Here is a 15783-nt window from a genome sequence, read left to right as displayed (position 1 = left end):
AGACTCTGTTAATATTTGTTACGTTATGTGAAATCTCAAAGTACACTAAATGGGTGTTTAGTTCATTTCACTTTCACAAGAGCTTGTTTTTTCAAATGTGTATTTTCATAAAGATGTACAGAAAAATGTATATTTACTGTATATATTACCAGCATACATTTGACAACATGCACATTTACTATGCTTAAATACCACTTGATACAAAAGCGCATTTTAAGGATTTAACCTTAAAAAAGTGTTTATGACTGAAAATCTTCACCTACACCAAGAAAAAGAAAATGGACTAAAAATAGGCAAAATTGCCAGCAAAATTGCCAGCAGTTTGAACTATGTAAAATCAAATGGATATTAAAGCTGTTACATTCAGCCGACACACACAGAAAACAATACTGACACTTTGGGTTGGCTATACATGTATAACTCCAAAAGCCCTTTAGTGCAACAGACAAACACACTTAAGAAGACCCTTTTACTTGCAGCAAAGGACTATCTAGTGCCACATACTAGACAAAGTGTCATTGTGGATGGTGATGTCAGAAACTTATTGAGCCCAAAAAATAGCCCATGGGAAACATGCTTTATAGTTCCGTCGATACATCATATTCACTAGTATTTGGATATCACAAAGAGCATCAAACAAATCAAGTAACAGACAGTGTGTAATCATTGGAGAACATTTGCAGGACATCCAGCATTTTCTGAAAGGAATAGATCACCCAAAATTCTGTCCAAAACTCAACCCCCCCAACACAAAAGAACAATTTTAAGTAATGTCCTGGTCGCTCTTGTCCGTGACTGGGGAACAGAGCTTACAAGCTTCAAACAAGACATGACAGGACCATAAAAGTATATTAAAGATGCTCAATACATCTTGAGTGTTACATTTTCTAGTAAATTCTTTAAACATTCCTCCTTTTGTGTTGCTACAGGGTTAGGACAATATGAGGGTCAAGAGTCAATAATGGTTTGATGGGGCATCAAAAGGACAAAGTTTATTACAAATTAGCTGGTCAGCGATGTATTAAGGCCTAGAGCTGCAAGGAAATGTCATTTGGAAAATATACTATGCACAAAATCAGCAACATGGTGAAAATTACGAAGTGTCTCTTGAGGATAGGCTGAAGGGATGGGGGTTGTGGTCGTACGTTTCACTGAGAAAGCAGCAATGTATTTACAAGACAGACATTCAATTATTCTTTCTCTTATTTCCCATTAAACATTTCCCTTTTGCGTCAAGGTCTGGTGTTGTCTAGAGCCATTTCAGTTCCAGGTCTAGAGTCGTTTCTGCTGGTAGATTCCAGAGGCAGAAAAAGCAAGAAGAGGCATTTCTTAAGAGATTTCATTCCTTAGGTTTCCCCTTTGCTGATGTGTATTTTTTGGTAATCTGTCCAGACACCAGATGGCAGTTCCTTGTGGGCCTGATGTGAGGAGGCACTTGGTAATGTGGTTTAAAGAAGACAGGAAATGCTATGTCATCAAAATGGGCTTTTGTCTCACCTCCAGAATATCTAAAAAATTATATATATATATATAAAAAAGGAAAAAAACATTGTAAGATTGTAACTGCAGTTAGAAATTATTCTTTGAGGCTGTTAAAAGGGCTGTGAAACAATTACACATTTTCAAATGTTCAAGACCTTCAGTTAGAAGACATCAGTGATCATCTGATTTTTTACAATGAATAAATAAACCAAACAGTTACATTATTGCAAATAACAGGCTACTAAAAAAAAGGCATTTCATTTCAAACTATAAAATCAAAAGCTTTTTAGCCAGTTCATTTACTCTAATCTTAAGTAAATCAAGAAAATAAATGCTACATCTAAAATTGAAATGCACAGTTTCTGCAATGGAATTTTTTATTTTAAATTCACAGCCTTACAAATTGTATTTGACCTAACACTGAAACCTGGTATCATAGTATCATATCTGTTAATCACAGAATCATCTTTCACAAACCACTTCAGTTCAGAACTTGTGATTGGCTACATAAGTCAGTGTTGTGATCGTGTCTGTGATTAAACCACTCATGAACAACAGATCCAATCAATACAGAACAATGTAACAACTCCCTAAACCAAAGGAATGTATGAAATAACTTTCCTTAAAGGGGTAGTTCACCCAAAAATGAAAATGTTACTTTTTTTCACTCATCCAGGTGTGTATGATTTTCTTTCCTCACCAAGACACATTTGAAGAAAAACTGAAAAATATCTCCTCTCAGTAGTTCTTTAACATGTTGATGTGCACAAACCATGAAAATGACACACCTGAGGTTAAATAGTTGTATTTACGGGACCCTTTGGAGTTTGGACATAGTTGTAGTATCTTTAGAAAGAGACACTTTGGGCTTTATTTCACAAGTTCAGAATTAATATATGTTGTTATTTTCTAAATTTAGAGAAGCTGAAGTTTATATTAATGGAAATATTTTGTGCTGAACAAGTTTTTATAATCTAATAAAACAATAATAAAAGCATCAAGACACTCCAGAAACACAATGTTCTCAAAGTCACGAGTCTAAAGAAGTTTCGTTTCTAATCTGAAGATGATTTAATAATAAATGAGTTCCTGCAGCTTTAATCTCTGTAAAATCTCTGACTATTATGAATAAAACTACGCCACATTTTTAAAAATAGACTTTGGAGACGGGCTGGTTTTGTTTATGAGACTCTAATATATCAGATCATAAACAGTTTTACAACATGAATGCTGCTCAGATTGCAGTTTGATGAAGAACGATGACGAAGGCGAGATCTCATGTAAACAATGGAGAATATATCAATATTTCTCACATTTATCACTTTTATGCATAAAAACTGCTATTGGATGTTTTTAATGAATGCTTGTCATGGACGATTGACTCAAGTGTGTTGAACTGGATTCATCTGGCGATCGTGTTTTCATAATAAAAGTCCTGTTTTGATATCGCATGTTTTCATAATAAAAGTCCCGTTTTGATATCGCATGTTTTCATAATAAAAGTCCCGTTTTGATATCGCATGTTTTTATTTGTACTCCTGCACAAATAACTCAGTTACTGTTTCTGGAGGATTACTATCGTGAAACAGAGATCAGATGTTGAACCCTTACACCTTTGAAACGATGTATAATTTGTTAACATTGCTTACATTTAATATATAATTTACCATCTATAAATGTAATTAGTGACGTCACTCCCGCGTGCGGGGGAATTGCGTATCAACAGGTTAAAATGCAAGTGGTCGTCCTTAAATATTTATCTTATTTTGCACCAAAAGCAATTGTGTTGCTTTAGAAGACATTAATATAACAGCTGGATGGATAATGTTTATGCTAACTGTCTGTTCTTTTTGGAGCTTCAAAAGTCGAATTACCATCCACTTACATTTTCCAATTTTCTGGCGAAGAAAGAAAGTCATACACACCTGGGATATCATGAGGGTGAGTGAATGATGAAATAATTTTGGGTGAACTATCCCTTTAATGCACATAACCAGTCATGTCTTGTAACTGTTGTTATGGAATATTTATTTGGAAGGCAAGAGTGCTTACCTGTGGTGATGCGATGCAAAGGAAGGGTCACATAGGTCAGATAAGAATACAGCAGGAAATAGTCATCTTTTCTGTTCAGCTTGAGCCAAGAACCCACCAGTGATCGACTCGTCCCAGACAGAGATCGCGAGCGCAGGTTTGTGGTGTTGCACAGGTCTGAGGGGTGAGGAATTAATTTGTCAATACCTTCAACTTCACTTTGTTTTAACAAAACTGGGTGAAATAAACAGGTGTGACATATTCAGCAAAAAGCAGCCTACAACTCTGTAAATAACCAGATCCACATCACATGGGCTGGTTTGTGTCCTATCTTACAGGTGGATCCTTCAGGGTATCTTGTGTCTAACTTACATCAGTTAAGAACTTACCTCAAGGTTCAGTCTTCGGCCCCTTCCACTTCTCAACACAAACTCGCTGGCACCTATAATCCAGGCACATGGGTTTCCTACCACTGATAACAAATGACACTAATCTATACTTAACAATTTCACCACCTGATCCCACAGTGGATGCATGGATCTCAGCTTGCATAAAAGGCATCTCAGCCTGGATGAAAGATTATCAACTCAATCTAGTGATACAGCGACACTTATCTTCCCAGTCAGCTCAGAAATGCATCACAACCTTACTGTTCAGTTAGGCTCAATGAATATGCTATATAGATCAGCGAGGAACTTGGGAATGATGTTTGGCGACCAGCTGAACTTCATCATCTCAAATGCCACCCAGTCGTGTAGATTTGCACTCTTCAACATAGGAACATCAGACTCTTCCTATCATGCGGCAAAACTCCTTGTCCAGGCTCTTGCCATCACTAGACTGGACTACTGCAATGATCTGTGCTGCCCTTCCTGTATGCGCAATCAAGCCTCTACAAATGATCCAAAATCTGGCAGTGTATTTGGTCTTAAACAATCCCAAGAGAGCGCATGTTACACCTACAGAACTGTCACTAGTTCAGCACCCTACTAACTCCACTCACTTTGAACCATACCCCTTTGTCATAGACCGTGCAAGTAGGCAAAACAAGAATTCATACTCCAAAGCACAATCTTTTTTAGTGCTCAACAACAACGATTTTTGTGCTGAGGTTCAGATTATTTACAGATTATTTAAAGAAAAAAAAAAGAAAGAAAAAAAAAATAATAATATATATATATATATATATATATATATATATATATATATATATATATATACACACACACACACACACACACACAGATTAGCCACAACATTAAAACCACCTGCCTAATATTGTGTAGGTCCCCCTCGTGCCATCAAAACAGCCCAATCCTCATCTCAGAGTAGAGTACACAATTGTACAGAGCGGTTAACCGAGTTACCGTAGGCTTTGTCACCTTGAACCAGTCTGGCCATTCTCTGTTGACCTCTCTCATCAACAAGGTATTTCTATATGCTGAACTGCCACTCACTGGCTGTTTTTTGTTTTTGGCACCATTTTGAGTAAATACTAAAGAATGATCTTTAAATCCCAGGAGTTCAGCAGTTACAGTAACCAGCCCATCTGGCACCAAATCACTGTCCAAATCACTGAGATCACATTTTTGGTTGATATAAACATTATCTGAAGCTCCTGACCCGTATCTGCATTATTTTATGCTCTGTACAGCTGACACACAATTGGCTAATTCGAAAATTGCATGGATGATTGTTGGTGCCGGACGGGCTGGTTTGAGTATTTCTGTAACCTCTGTTCCCTGATGGAGGGAACGAGACGTTGTGTCGATGTAGTGACATTAGGGGTCCAACCATCACCCCTAGTGAGACAAAGCCGTGACTTGTCAGTGAAGAGCACTTTTTGCCAGTCCTGTCTGGTCCAGCTAAGGTGGTTTTGTGCCCATAGGCGATGTTGTTGCCGGTGATGTCTGGTAAGTACCTCCCTTACAAGAAGCCAACAAGTACTCAGTCCAGCCTCTTTCAGCCTATTGCGGACAGTCCGAGCACTGACGGAGTGATTGTGAGTTCCTGGTGTAACTCGGGCAGTTGTTGTTGCCATCCTGTACCTGTTCCACAGGTGTGATATTCGGATGTACCGATCCTGTGCAGGTGTTGTTACACATGGTTTGCCACTGCGAGGATGATCAGCTGTCCTTCCTGTCTCCCTGTAGAGCTGTCTTAGGCGTCTCACTATATGGACATTGCAATTTATTGCCCTGGACACATCTGCAGTCCTCATGCCTCCATGCAGCATGCCTAAAGCACGTTCACACAGATGGGCAGGGACCCTGAGCATCTATCTTTTGGTGTTTTTCAGAGTCAGTAGAAAGGTCTCTTTAGTGTCCTAAGTTTTTATAACTGAAATCTTAATTGCCAACCGTCTGTAAGCTGTTAGTGTCTTAATGATCGTTCCACAGGCGCATGTTCATTATCTGTTTACACAGTTAATTGAACAAGCATGGAAAACATTATTTACACACTTTACAATAAAGATCTGTAAAGTTATTTGGATTTGTACAAAATTATCTTTAAAATACAGTGTCATGAAAAAGGGATGTTTCATAGTATATTTATTAAGCAATGGGATTTTTTTCTTTAATTACTTCAGCCAAAACAAATTTTTTACCCATCTGGGATAGTTTTGCCAAAAAATGTGCGTTTAAACCCTGGCAGAGACGGGCCACTTCTATTAAATTGAATGGCAGAAATTGGAACGGTCAATGAATGTAGAAAGCCCTGCCTTACAGGTAAAAGAGACAATTACTTTTTGATACAGACATCGCCTGGCAATCAACTCAAGAACGCACATATGCATTAGCTGTACAGGTTTTTTTGCGTAATTTGAGGTAAAGAAGCACCATTTATGACCAGCTTGGTCAGATTTAAAAAAAAATATATATATTCTTTGATCGTAATATAGACAAACCAGTTTGGAGATTTCTGTGTCCTGCCATTCAAGTAGACAGGAGCTGAACTGTCATGATATAGCCTTCTGAGAGTGTTCCAAAGATGGGCGAAGGTGCTAGAAAGACTCTGGCCCCGGTCACACTAGGCTTTGAGAAATTATTAAATCGCAACAATTCAGGATATGATGTTATGTGCAAAGGCTTCTGGTTTTAATAAATCACAAATAATATTATATTCAAAATATTAGAACATGTAGTCTGCTCACTTTCCAGCAACAATAAAAACACACACCTTTGAAAAATGTATCCTTTAAATTGAGCTCAGTTTGTTACTGCTCCATTAGTTACCATGGTAATGAACCCAAAAAGCCAACTCTACCTGAATGGCCAGGTCTTCTGCATAAATTTAACAAAATACAAAATGACTTCTGACTGCTTTGTCGCTGCAAACTTCTGTCAGGGTGAATGCCCCTTTATTACTAATGCCTTTGAAGGATAAACACCAACAACCTTTAAAAGTTTAATGCAACATGGGATTCTTCCACAAACCTGTATTATGTCAGTGTGTTTATGTACATTACCTTCATCATCTTCCTCTCTGAAGAACTCCTCGCTGTCATTCGCAGAGTGTGATTTCTTCATCTCAGCGATTCTGTTTCGGGGCACTTTGCGGCGCAGAGATGGTGAGAAGAAGGAGGGTCTGTTTCGCTCTGGGGTTGGGGGGGTGCTGAATGACGTTACCTGCGAGGAAAACATCAGTTTATTTTCATCTAAATTTACTTCTAGGGAATGTTCCGGGTTCAATACAAGTTTAACTCACTCAAAAGCATTTGTGATGTAATGTCCATTAACATAAATAGATTTTTTTTTTTTATTGAATCCAGGGCGTGCTGAGTGACTCCAGTCAGGTCTCCTAAGCAACCAAATTGGCCCGGTTACTATAGTGGGTAGAGTCACATGGGGTAACCTCCTCGTGGTCACTATAATGTGGTTCTCGCTCTCGGTGGGGCGTGTGGTGAGTTGTGCGTGAATGCCGCAGAACAGCGTGAAGCCTCCACATGCGCTACGTCTCCATGATAACGGACTCTACAAGCCATGTAATAAGATGCGTGGATTGACTGCCTCAGACGTGGAGGCAACTGAGATTCGTCCTCTGCCACCCGGATTGAGGGGAGTCACTACACCACCACGAGGACTCAGAGCGCATTGGGAATTGGGCGTTCCAAATTGGGGAGGAAAAAATAAATAATAATCATGGTTACAGTACTACATTTACAATGGAATGGGTAAGAATTCCAGAGGACTTAAATGCAGAACTGTAAAACTCATATTCTTGTTAACGCATGAATTATTCAGTAAAACCTTGCAACCTGCAGCAAGTACAGGGTAGTAAAATGATCATTCATCAAGGTTCACATTCTGCATTCTCAGCTATTAAATAAAAAATTATGCTGCGTTATATCAGGCTGCCAAATATAGTGGAGGCCAATGAAATTGCCCACCGTTATTCAGTGGCGCACCTCGTGCCACAGGTGTATGGTGATCTGGATGGCACGCGCATCCCCATTCTTTCCCAGACAGATGGCTACCATGATTAAGTCGATCACAAAGGGTGGCCATCCATTGTTCTCCAGGTACTTGTCAAAGGTGCATGATATGAGATATTTGTGTAAATTCGGTCATGTGATACTACACTTTTCTTTGTATTAATGCCATTGTTCTCACCAAAATGTGTTTCCAAACTAGTTTTTGCAACATTTGAAGTATCGACATGAAGTTAAAAGTTATTATAACAAGATACATTGTTAACATACTCTGAAATAAGTCTAAATGTAGCTTCTCAAGTACATTTCTCTTGTTTGAAGGACTTTTAGATGTTTTTTACAGGAAAAATAACAATAGGATTTATTCAATTGTATTGATTATGTGCTTTTCATCAGCTATATCTGGAAATATTTGAATGCTTTGAACCTTTTTTCACATAAAAAAAAAAACTTGGATGGAAATGTAGTTACGTAGTATACATTTTGATGTTTAATTCTTGTGTACTTCCATTGCAAGTGCCCACCTGTAAACATCTGCGATAATGGAAATGATCATGCGGACACTTTCCTATAACTTGACATCTGATAAAGAAATGAACAGAAGGATGGGGAACAGAATATAGGTTTTCCTGACCCTCTCATGGAGGGGGGAATCTTGGTCTTCTTCAGTTCCGCAGGGCGAGGTGTCACCAGTGGGCACTCGACTCACAGCCATCTCAGCATGACCTTTGCCCTGAGGCCCTTTCATCCGCACAAACTCCATGTTGTTGTACTTGTAGAAGCCAAAAGACATGCGCTGCGCCATCTTAGCTGCCACACTTACCTAAAAAGACACAAGCAGACACCATGACATAAACTCAAATGAGTTATTTGGAGCTGTCCCAGGACTTTCGTTTTAAATGGAAGTGTAATGGAAGCGTACCCGGTTGTCATAGACTTTCTTGAGGGCTTCGTAGCGGATGGACCCTTGGAAGATCACGCCCTGGAACATGTTGGCCTTGTCACTGGCCACCAGCTCTACACAAACCATCTCACCTTCTCCGACGGTCATATCACTGAATACCTAAAAAACACGTACACACAACCAGTTCATTTTTTGATTTGGTCAGATTTCCATTAAAACATCCACAAATCATGCTTGATAACATGGAGCATCGGGTTTTGTTCATGCCAGTCTGAGTGCATGCTGCCATTAAATCAAACGAGAGACGTATCAAATACCAAGATATTCTCAAATTCATTTAAATATTTGAAAAATATGTTTTGAATTAGAAAAGAAAGCCAAACAGATGCATTTTCACTAGAGGTCAATGGTAGTCGTTAAAACACCTTATGTGGTCAGAAAATGAAAGTCATAATGGTTTGAAACAATATAAGAGTGAGTAAACTATAACAGAATTTTCCATTTTGGGTGAACAATTTCTTTAATCAATTATCCAATAAAATAATACATTAATATAGCATGAAAAACTAGATTTTACAATGAACTAACTTGCAAAAGCATTCTTATATTTTCATGACTATGACATCACATCCATGAGCTCATTAAAGGGATAGTTCACCAGAAATGAATATTCTCTCATCATTTACTCCCCCTCATGCCATCCCAGATGTGTATGGCTTTCTTTCTTCTGCAGAACACAAATGAAGATTTTTAGAAGAATATATCAGCTCTGTAAGTCCATACAATGCAAGTGAATGGTGACCAGAACTTTGAAGCTCCAAAAATCACAAAGGAAACATTAAAGTAATTAATACAACAGTGTTTAAATATATGTCTTCAGAAGTGATATGATAGGTGTGGGGGAGAAACAGATCAAAATTCCCTTCCAAAAACATCAATTTTGGCAATTGAGGACTTCCAAAAGTCCCTTTTCTTTACTCTAAACTCAACGTTAACTTTCACTTTTACATCTGAAAGTCACAAGTGGTGCCTGTTTAGTTTCATTTTCACATCTGAAAGTGAAAGTTAAAGTGGAGATTTAGAGTAAAAAATGGACTTAAATATTGATCTGTTTCTCACCCACATCTATTATGTTGCTTCAGAAGCCATTGGAGTGTTATGGATTACTTTTATGTTTCGTTTATGTGATTTTTGGAGCTTCAAAGGTCATATCAACCATTCACTTGCATTGTATGGACCTAAAGATCAGAGAAATTCTTCTAAAAATCTTCATTTGTGTTCTGCAGAAGAAAGAAAGCCATACACATCTGGGATGACATGAGGGGGAGTAAATGATGATTTACTGGGTGAACCTTCCTTGTAACAAATGACCATCCACATTTTACCAACACCTTTTCAGAATTCAGCTCAGTTGACCATCCCTGATGAACAATAGTGTGAACTACTCTCATTTACAGAGGTAAACAAATAATAACAGAGGTCTTGTACGCACAGAGTAGGATTTGATTGTAGGGGTTAGAGAAAGATGGCCAGTTATAGGTCATTCACAAATAGCATTCTCTTAAAGATACAGCAGGAAAATAAAATATGGGCCAAAATGAGGTTGGAAAATGAAAAAAAAAAAAAAACTAAAACATTAGTTGTATGGCCAGCTTTAATCTGTGCTTGTGTAATTATTCTGAAAAATGCACTTGTGTAGAAACAATAAAAGCAAAAGCACATAAACCCGTCCAACCTGTCTGTACAAACCGTAGAAATATATAACCAATGCTGACCTTTCACTTCAAACATAGATGCACTTCATTTCCTATTGCAAGGGAACAGAAATCTGGGCAGGAGATAAAAATGTTCTTGTGTGACTCATACAGTACAGCTCTCCTTTAATGAACCTCATGATACTGCATTACACAGACGTTGAGGAATCAAACAATATGACATGCAGGTACTCCATCACTGAATCATTGCTCAATGTGATATGAAGCTTACCTCCTCGAAGTTGTCGATCATGAAGAATATGTTTGGGTAGCTCATTTTGGACTCTTCACCTTTGCTGTCCATGGGGTGTTTGCTTGGAGAAGCAAAAACTTGCTGAAAAATAAAGCGTCAACACGGCTACATACGGATCTAAAATCTGATTAGATGAACCACAGTTGACATACACACAGTTTCTGAATTAGCCAAGTTAAATGGTAAATGGTCTGCACTTATATAGCACTTTTTAACCTTAGCGGTATTCAAACCGCTTTACACTGCGTCTCACTCACACGCCAATGGCGGCAGAGCTGCCATGTAAGGCGCTAGCCTGCCATTGGGAGCAACTTGGGGTTCAGTATCTTACCCAAGGACATATCGGCATGTGGAGTCATGTGGGCCGGGAATCGAACCACCAACCCTGCGATTAGTGGCCGACCCGCTCTACCACCTGAGCCACAGCCGCCCCGGACTCATTAAAATAAAATATTAAAGGGATAGTTGACCCAAAAATGAAAATTCTGTTACTCTTTCTATGCAGCCTCAGTCTCTATTCACTTTCATTGTTTATTTTCCATACAATGAACGTGAACGTTGACTGAGGATGTCAGTTCCTAAAACATCTCCTTTTGTGTCCCACAGAAGAATTAATGGGGTAAATTATCCATTTAATATTCAAACTGGACATGAATTCCAATGAGTGTGCACAATTCTCTTTCTTGTGCAACGGTGGGATAAATGGGAACTGTTCTGTTACCTGTGATTTCTTCTTGTGGATGTGAATGTCTCCTGCATCGGAGCGTGTGCAAACTGCACATGTGACCACATAGTCCAGCTGTGAGAAAAGACTTCATCAACACTACATCTCCAAACATATGATGAAACTTCAATGATATGGGAAGATCAGAGTCTTTGTATTTGCTTTCTGGAAAAAAATAAAAATCCTAAAATCCTTAAAACATGATTTACTTCAGAATCAAATCTGCATAAGATATAAAGGTGTTTATTTTAGAGAATACTTGTGCATTTTTTCTAGTTTTAAGCATAAACAAACAACAAAATGCTCTTATTTTCAAGATCCGTTGTTAACATTCTCAAGTACATTTCTCTTGTTTGAAGGACTTTTAGATATTTTTACAGGAAAAATAACAATAGGATTTATCCAATTCTTTTTGAAAAGATGACCAAAATCATTTGTAATAAAAATAGCTCAGAAGAATTAACGGTGTTTGCAATGTACATGTAAATCTCTTGAACATGCTCATTAAAGTTGAAGTTACTTTCTGCAGGATGAGGTTGAGATACACACTCTCCTCCCAGTCAATATCAGGATCACCCAGTCCAGGCAGCTTTTTCGAGTCTCTTCTGTAAACTTCGACCTCCACCTAAACAAACAAAATTCAAAGCACCATTTTGGATGTTTTTCCTTTATCCATGTCTTTTGCCATGTCGTAACTCAAGTATATTCCTGAACCCCACTGAAAACCTGTGGGACCAACTTTGCCCATGACGTACACCAGCCATCACCAGAGAAAAACCCTGTGAGCCACTGACACCATACTCAACAGTTCACTTTTGTAAATGGCACTTATCAGGTTCATCATACCTTCTTTCCTTCTGTGTTGTCGGCACTAACATACGAAAGCTTGCGTCTCACATAGAAGAGCATATCATCCTGACGCGGCGCCCATTTCTCCATAAAGTATGTGGAGAACATCCACGTCCAGAACACTATACGGTCATCCTTAAAGCATCCTAAAAAACAAAAAAACAGAACTTAGTTGAAGTTTCATCTGAAGTGTCCTGAAGAGTTCACATAGAGTAAAACCAAAGCTTAAAAATAAGATTACACATCACAAAATCAATATGAACAAAAGTTCAGTATTTAACAACACCATGAAAAAATTGCCCCATGTAGCCTTAAAAGATGTCTCTGGTTTTATTGAGCATGATCATCGCACATCATCAGTGCACGTTCACCTAAACAAGAAATAAAGTTCAATTTCTTCAGCAAACTGCAACAACGCTTCTGCAATGACATTTCTGCTGATAGACCAGGAGATGCAGGCAGGGAAAACTGAATAGTAACCAATAAGATCAAATTCCAGTGGATAAAAATGCCACCCTACATTATATACTGAAGAATAATATCTGTTACTCCTGAATATGCACAAATGCATTGTGAATGATGGAAGTGTCCAGATGATATGAGATGCATTGTTTATGTAGTTATTTCTTGGAATATCCCTTTCAGAGTACTAAAAAACATATTTATTCCTGAGAAAGCTATTTAAAGCATCTAAAATGACATTTGCTGCATAGTGACCCAAATGTGGCTTTAATCACGTCTGGTTTTGGTTTGCAGATATCGAATGTAAAACCAGGAAGTATAACTGACGTTTAGATTAGTTTGACTGTTCTATTTTGATCCTTCAATACTAGTGATGTCTTCAGTCCCAAAACAAAAGACGTCATGATACTGGTGTTTCTGCACTACTGGTAGTACTGAGATCCGACTATATGGTCCCAATGTGCTGTCTAACTGACACACGACAGCTTTAAAATGCTCACCTCTTATTTAAGGGTGTGCTCTGTTACTCCTGTTACACTACAATGCACAATGAATCAAATCAAAATGGTGATATGTTCTAGTGAAAGGCTGCAATCTTAGTGTGGATGAGCTGTGTGAAGCAAACATTGAGAATCATTTCATTGTATGAGATGACAAAGCAGAGCACTAATCCATGTAAATTGAATTTAATCCACTAAATTAATTACATTTATGTTTATCACAACATTTGCACTTTAACGATCACACTGGACCATGTAGCAAAATGTTTATCTAAAGAAGTGAAGCTTCCCTCAAAAACACATCAAAATAAAAGCTAGAGACCAGAAATATATTACAACTGTATAGTAAAATGTAATATTTACTTTAGTAATATTATTATTAATAATAATAATAATAATAATGATAAAAATAAGAACAAAGCTAATAATAATTAATAATAAAAAATTAAGCAATATATAACAAGCAAGAGTTCTGTTGTACGGAGTAAAGTTTGTTGCAATGTTATGTTGAAAGGTAATTGTTCTATTGTCACTTGTTAAAGTTTTAATAATTCATCTGATGAGACACCATATTGATGATGAAATCATCAAATAAAAGAGAATTTGGGAAAAAATAAAACTGATTTCAGAGGGGCCCTACTTAAAAACACTTAAGCATGCATAATTCAACATATCATGACTTTATAAATACTTATTTTTTCTCTTAATTACTCAGAACCTGCTATTTTATAATATCAGCACACTTTTACTCGAATGCAACTTTTGAAAAACAATACAGTTAATGCTTGTATTACAGACATATATACACTTATTCCAACACATAGCATATAGCTTGCGCAGAAGCTCATCTGATTTGGGCATTGGACTTATATCAAATGTAGCATGAATTCAAACTGACGCGTGACACGACACGAAATGATATGGTTGCTTCAGAAAATGGGCTTTTCGTTTCGCTTCTGCGTTTTGAAACACTATTGGTTAGATTTAGGCATTGATTTGGTAAGGATGTCTTTTTGAAATATCTCATATTGTTTAGGTTCAGTTAAACGTTTTAGGTTAGGGAGGTGTTTTAAAAACTCTTCTGAATACAACACCATTTGACATTCTTTTGGCTGAGATCAGGCTGCCATATCAGCATATTTTTGCAGATGATTTGAAATTGGTATCGAGAACCATGAAATTTCAATGATAACGGTCAGTACTGCTGAAATTTTTGTATTGTGACAACACTTCAATATAATATAACAGTAAATTGTAACAAGTGTTTTACAATCTATGTATTGAATTTACATTTAATAAATTCAGAGACTTTGTAAAGAGGATATCGACCACTAGTAGAAAACGTCTTTTGAGAAATTGTAATGCTGTAGCTGAAGAAGCAAAAATGACAATGACAGATTTTCTGTTTGTCATTGAAGCATAATCCTAACAAGTACTTTTCTACATCTCAGTCTTTCTCCATTCAAGTGGGTGGAGCCACTTGAAATTTACTTGAAATGACTGCCTGGAGATGTGAACTGATCAGCTTTTTTTTTTTAATTACTTTAATAATATTCATAAATGTCAAATTATATCCAGTATGAGTTAAAGCTATACTGACAGGGCTGTGGAGATTAGATGTCTGCACAGGCCCTACATTTGAAACCAGAACCGTACACAAGACTGTGTGACCCGACCAGAACAGCACCCTCCAATTTTAAGCCTTAACCCGACCTGAACCCAGTCGCTCTCTTTCGAATTTCTTCTGGAAGCAAGTATTGTTGCAATAGGCTTTATGTTATGTGAGCATCGCAGGCAGCATTCGTAACAGTAAAGTAAACATTCACAGTTCACAACAGAGCACAAGGGAAGAAACATCCTTACCGTTTATCAAGTGCAGAAACTTTGCTTGGCGTAGAACAATCTGGAATCATGTAAAACAATGTAACAATCACGTGAAGTCCTCGTAGCAGCCTGAACTTCTTCAGGATGTCACATTTTTGTGACACCTGCGCTAAAAACAAGCTACAAATGCAAGCGACATATGAAACAGAACGCAAATGTCTCGACATGCAACTTGGAGTTCTTTTTAACTTGAAAAAAATGCAAAGGTCCTGCAAGATATGCGGTGCAACGGTCAAATATATCCGACAAGCACGTGTTTACATATGAAAACAATGGGCAGAGCAAGAGCAGAAAGAAAACGCAAAAACTCGTTTGGTGCGAATGCCCCTAACTCGTCCATTCATGTTTCTGTGAGTGAGAGAGTGTGCCCGAATCCCAGCAGTTTCTCAGGTCCAGTCAGGCCCCAGTCGGGTTGCAGACCTCTAGACACAGAAGACATAATATGTAGCAAAACACGGATCTAGCAGGATACTGTACAAACATACAGTACTTATATCCTTATTTCCAT

The 15783-nt window shown here is 37.7% G+C and overlaps 1 protein-coding gene across 2 annotated transcripts in view; it reads right to left on the bottom strand.

Moving 5' to 3' along the window:
• Positions 1–745: 745 nt before the first annotated feature.
• LOC127639252 (uncharacterized protein KIAA0930 homolog) overlaps positions 746–15783 on the bottom strand; it is a 67662-nt gene continuing 52624 nt past the window's right edge. For both annotated transcript variants that reach the window (XM_052121166.1, XM_052121167.1), the window contains exons 2-10: positions 12427–12575; positions 12101–12205; positions 11578–11655; positions 10836–10937; positions 8868–9008; positions 8580–8768; positions 6983–7142; positions 3535–3690; positions 746–1508 (exon numbers count right to left, since the gene is read on the bottom strand). In XM_052121166.1, the coding sequence (XP_051977126.1) occupies positions 1468–1508; positions 3535–3690; positions 6983–7142; positions 8580–8768; positions 8868–9008; positions 10836–10937; positions 11578–11655; positions 12101–12205; positions 12427–12575 (1121 nt within the window). In that variant the 3' untranslated portion in view covers positions 746–1467. The remainder of the gene's footprint in view (positions 1509–3534; positions 3691–6982; positions 7143–8579; positions 8769–8867; positions 9009–10835; positions 10938–11577; positions 11656–12100; positions 12206–12426; positions 12576–15783) is intronic.

The sequence above is a fragment of the Xyrauchen texanus genome, chromosome 47 (assembly GCF_025860055.1).
Source record: "Xyrauchen texanus isolate HMW12.3.18 chromosome 47, RBS_HiC_50CHRs, whole genome shotgun sequence".
NCBI classification, from domain to species: Eukaryota; Metazoa; Chordata; class Actinopteri; order Cypriniformes; family Catostomidae; genus Xyrauchen; species Xyrauchen texanus.
Note: the sequence above shows the minus strand (reverse complement) of the source record. Positions and strands in the feature narration are given on the sequence as shown.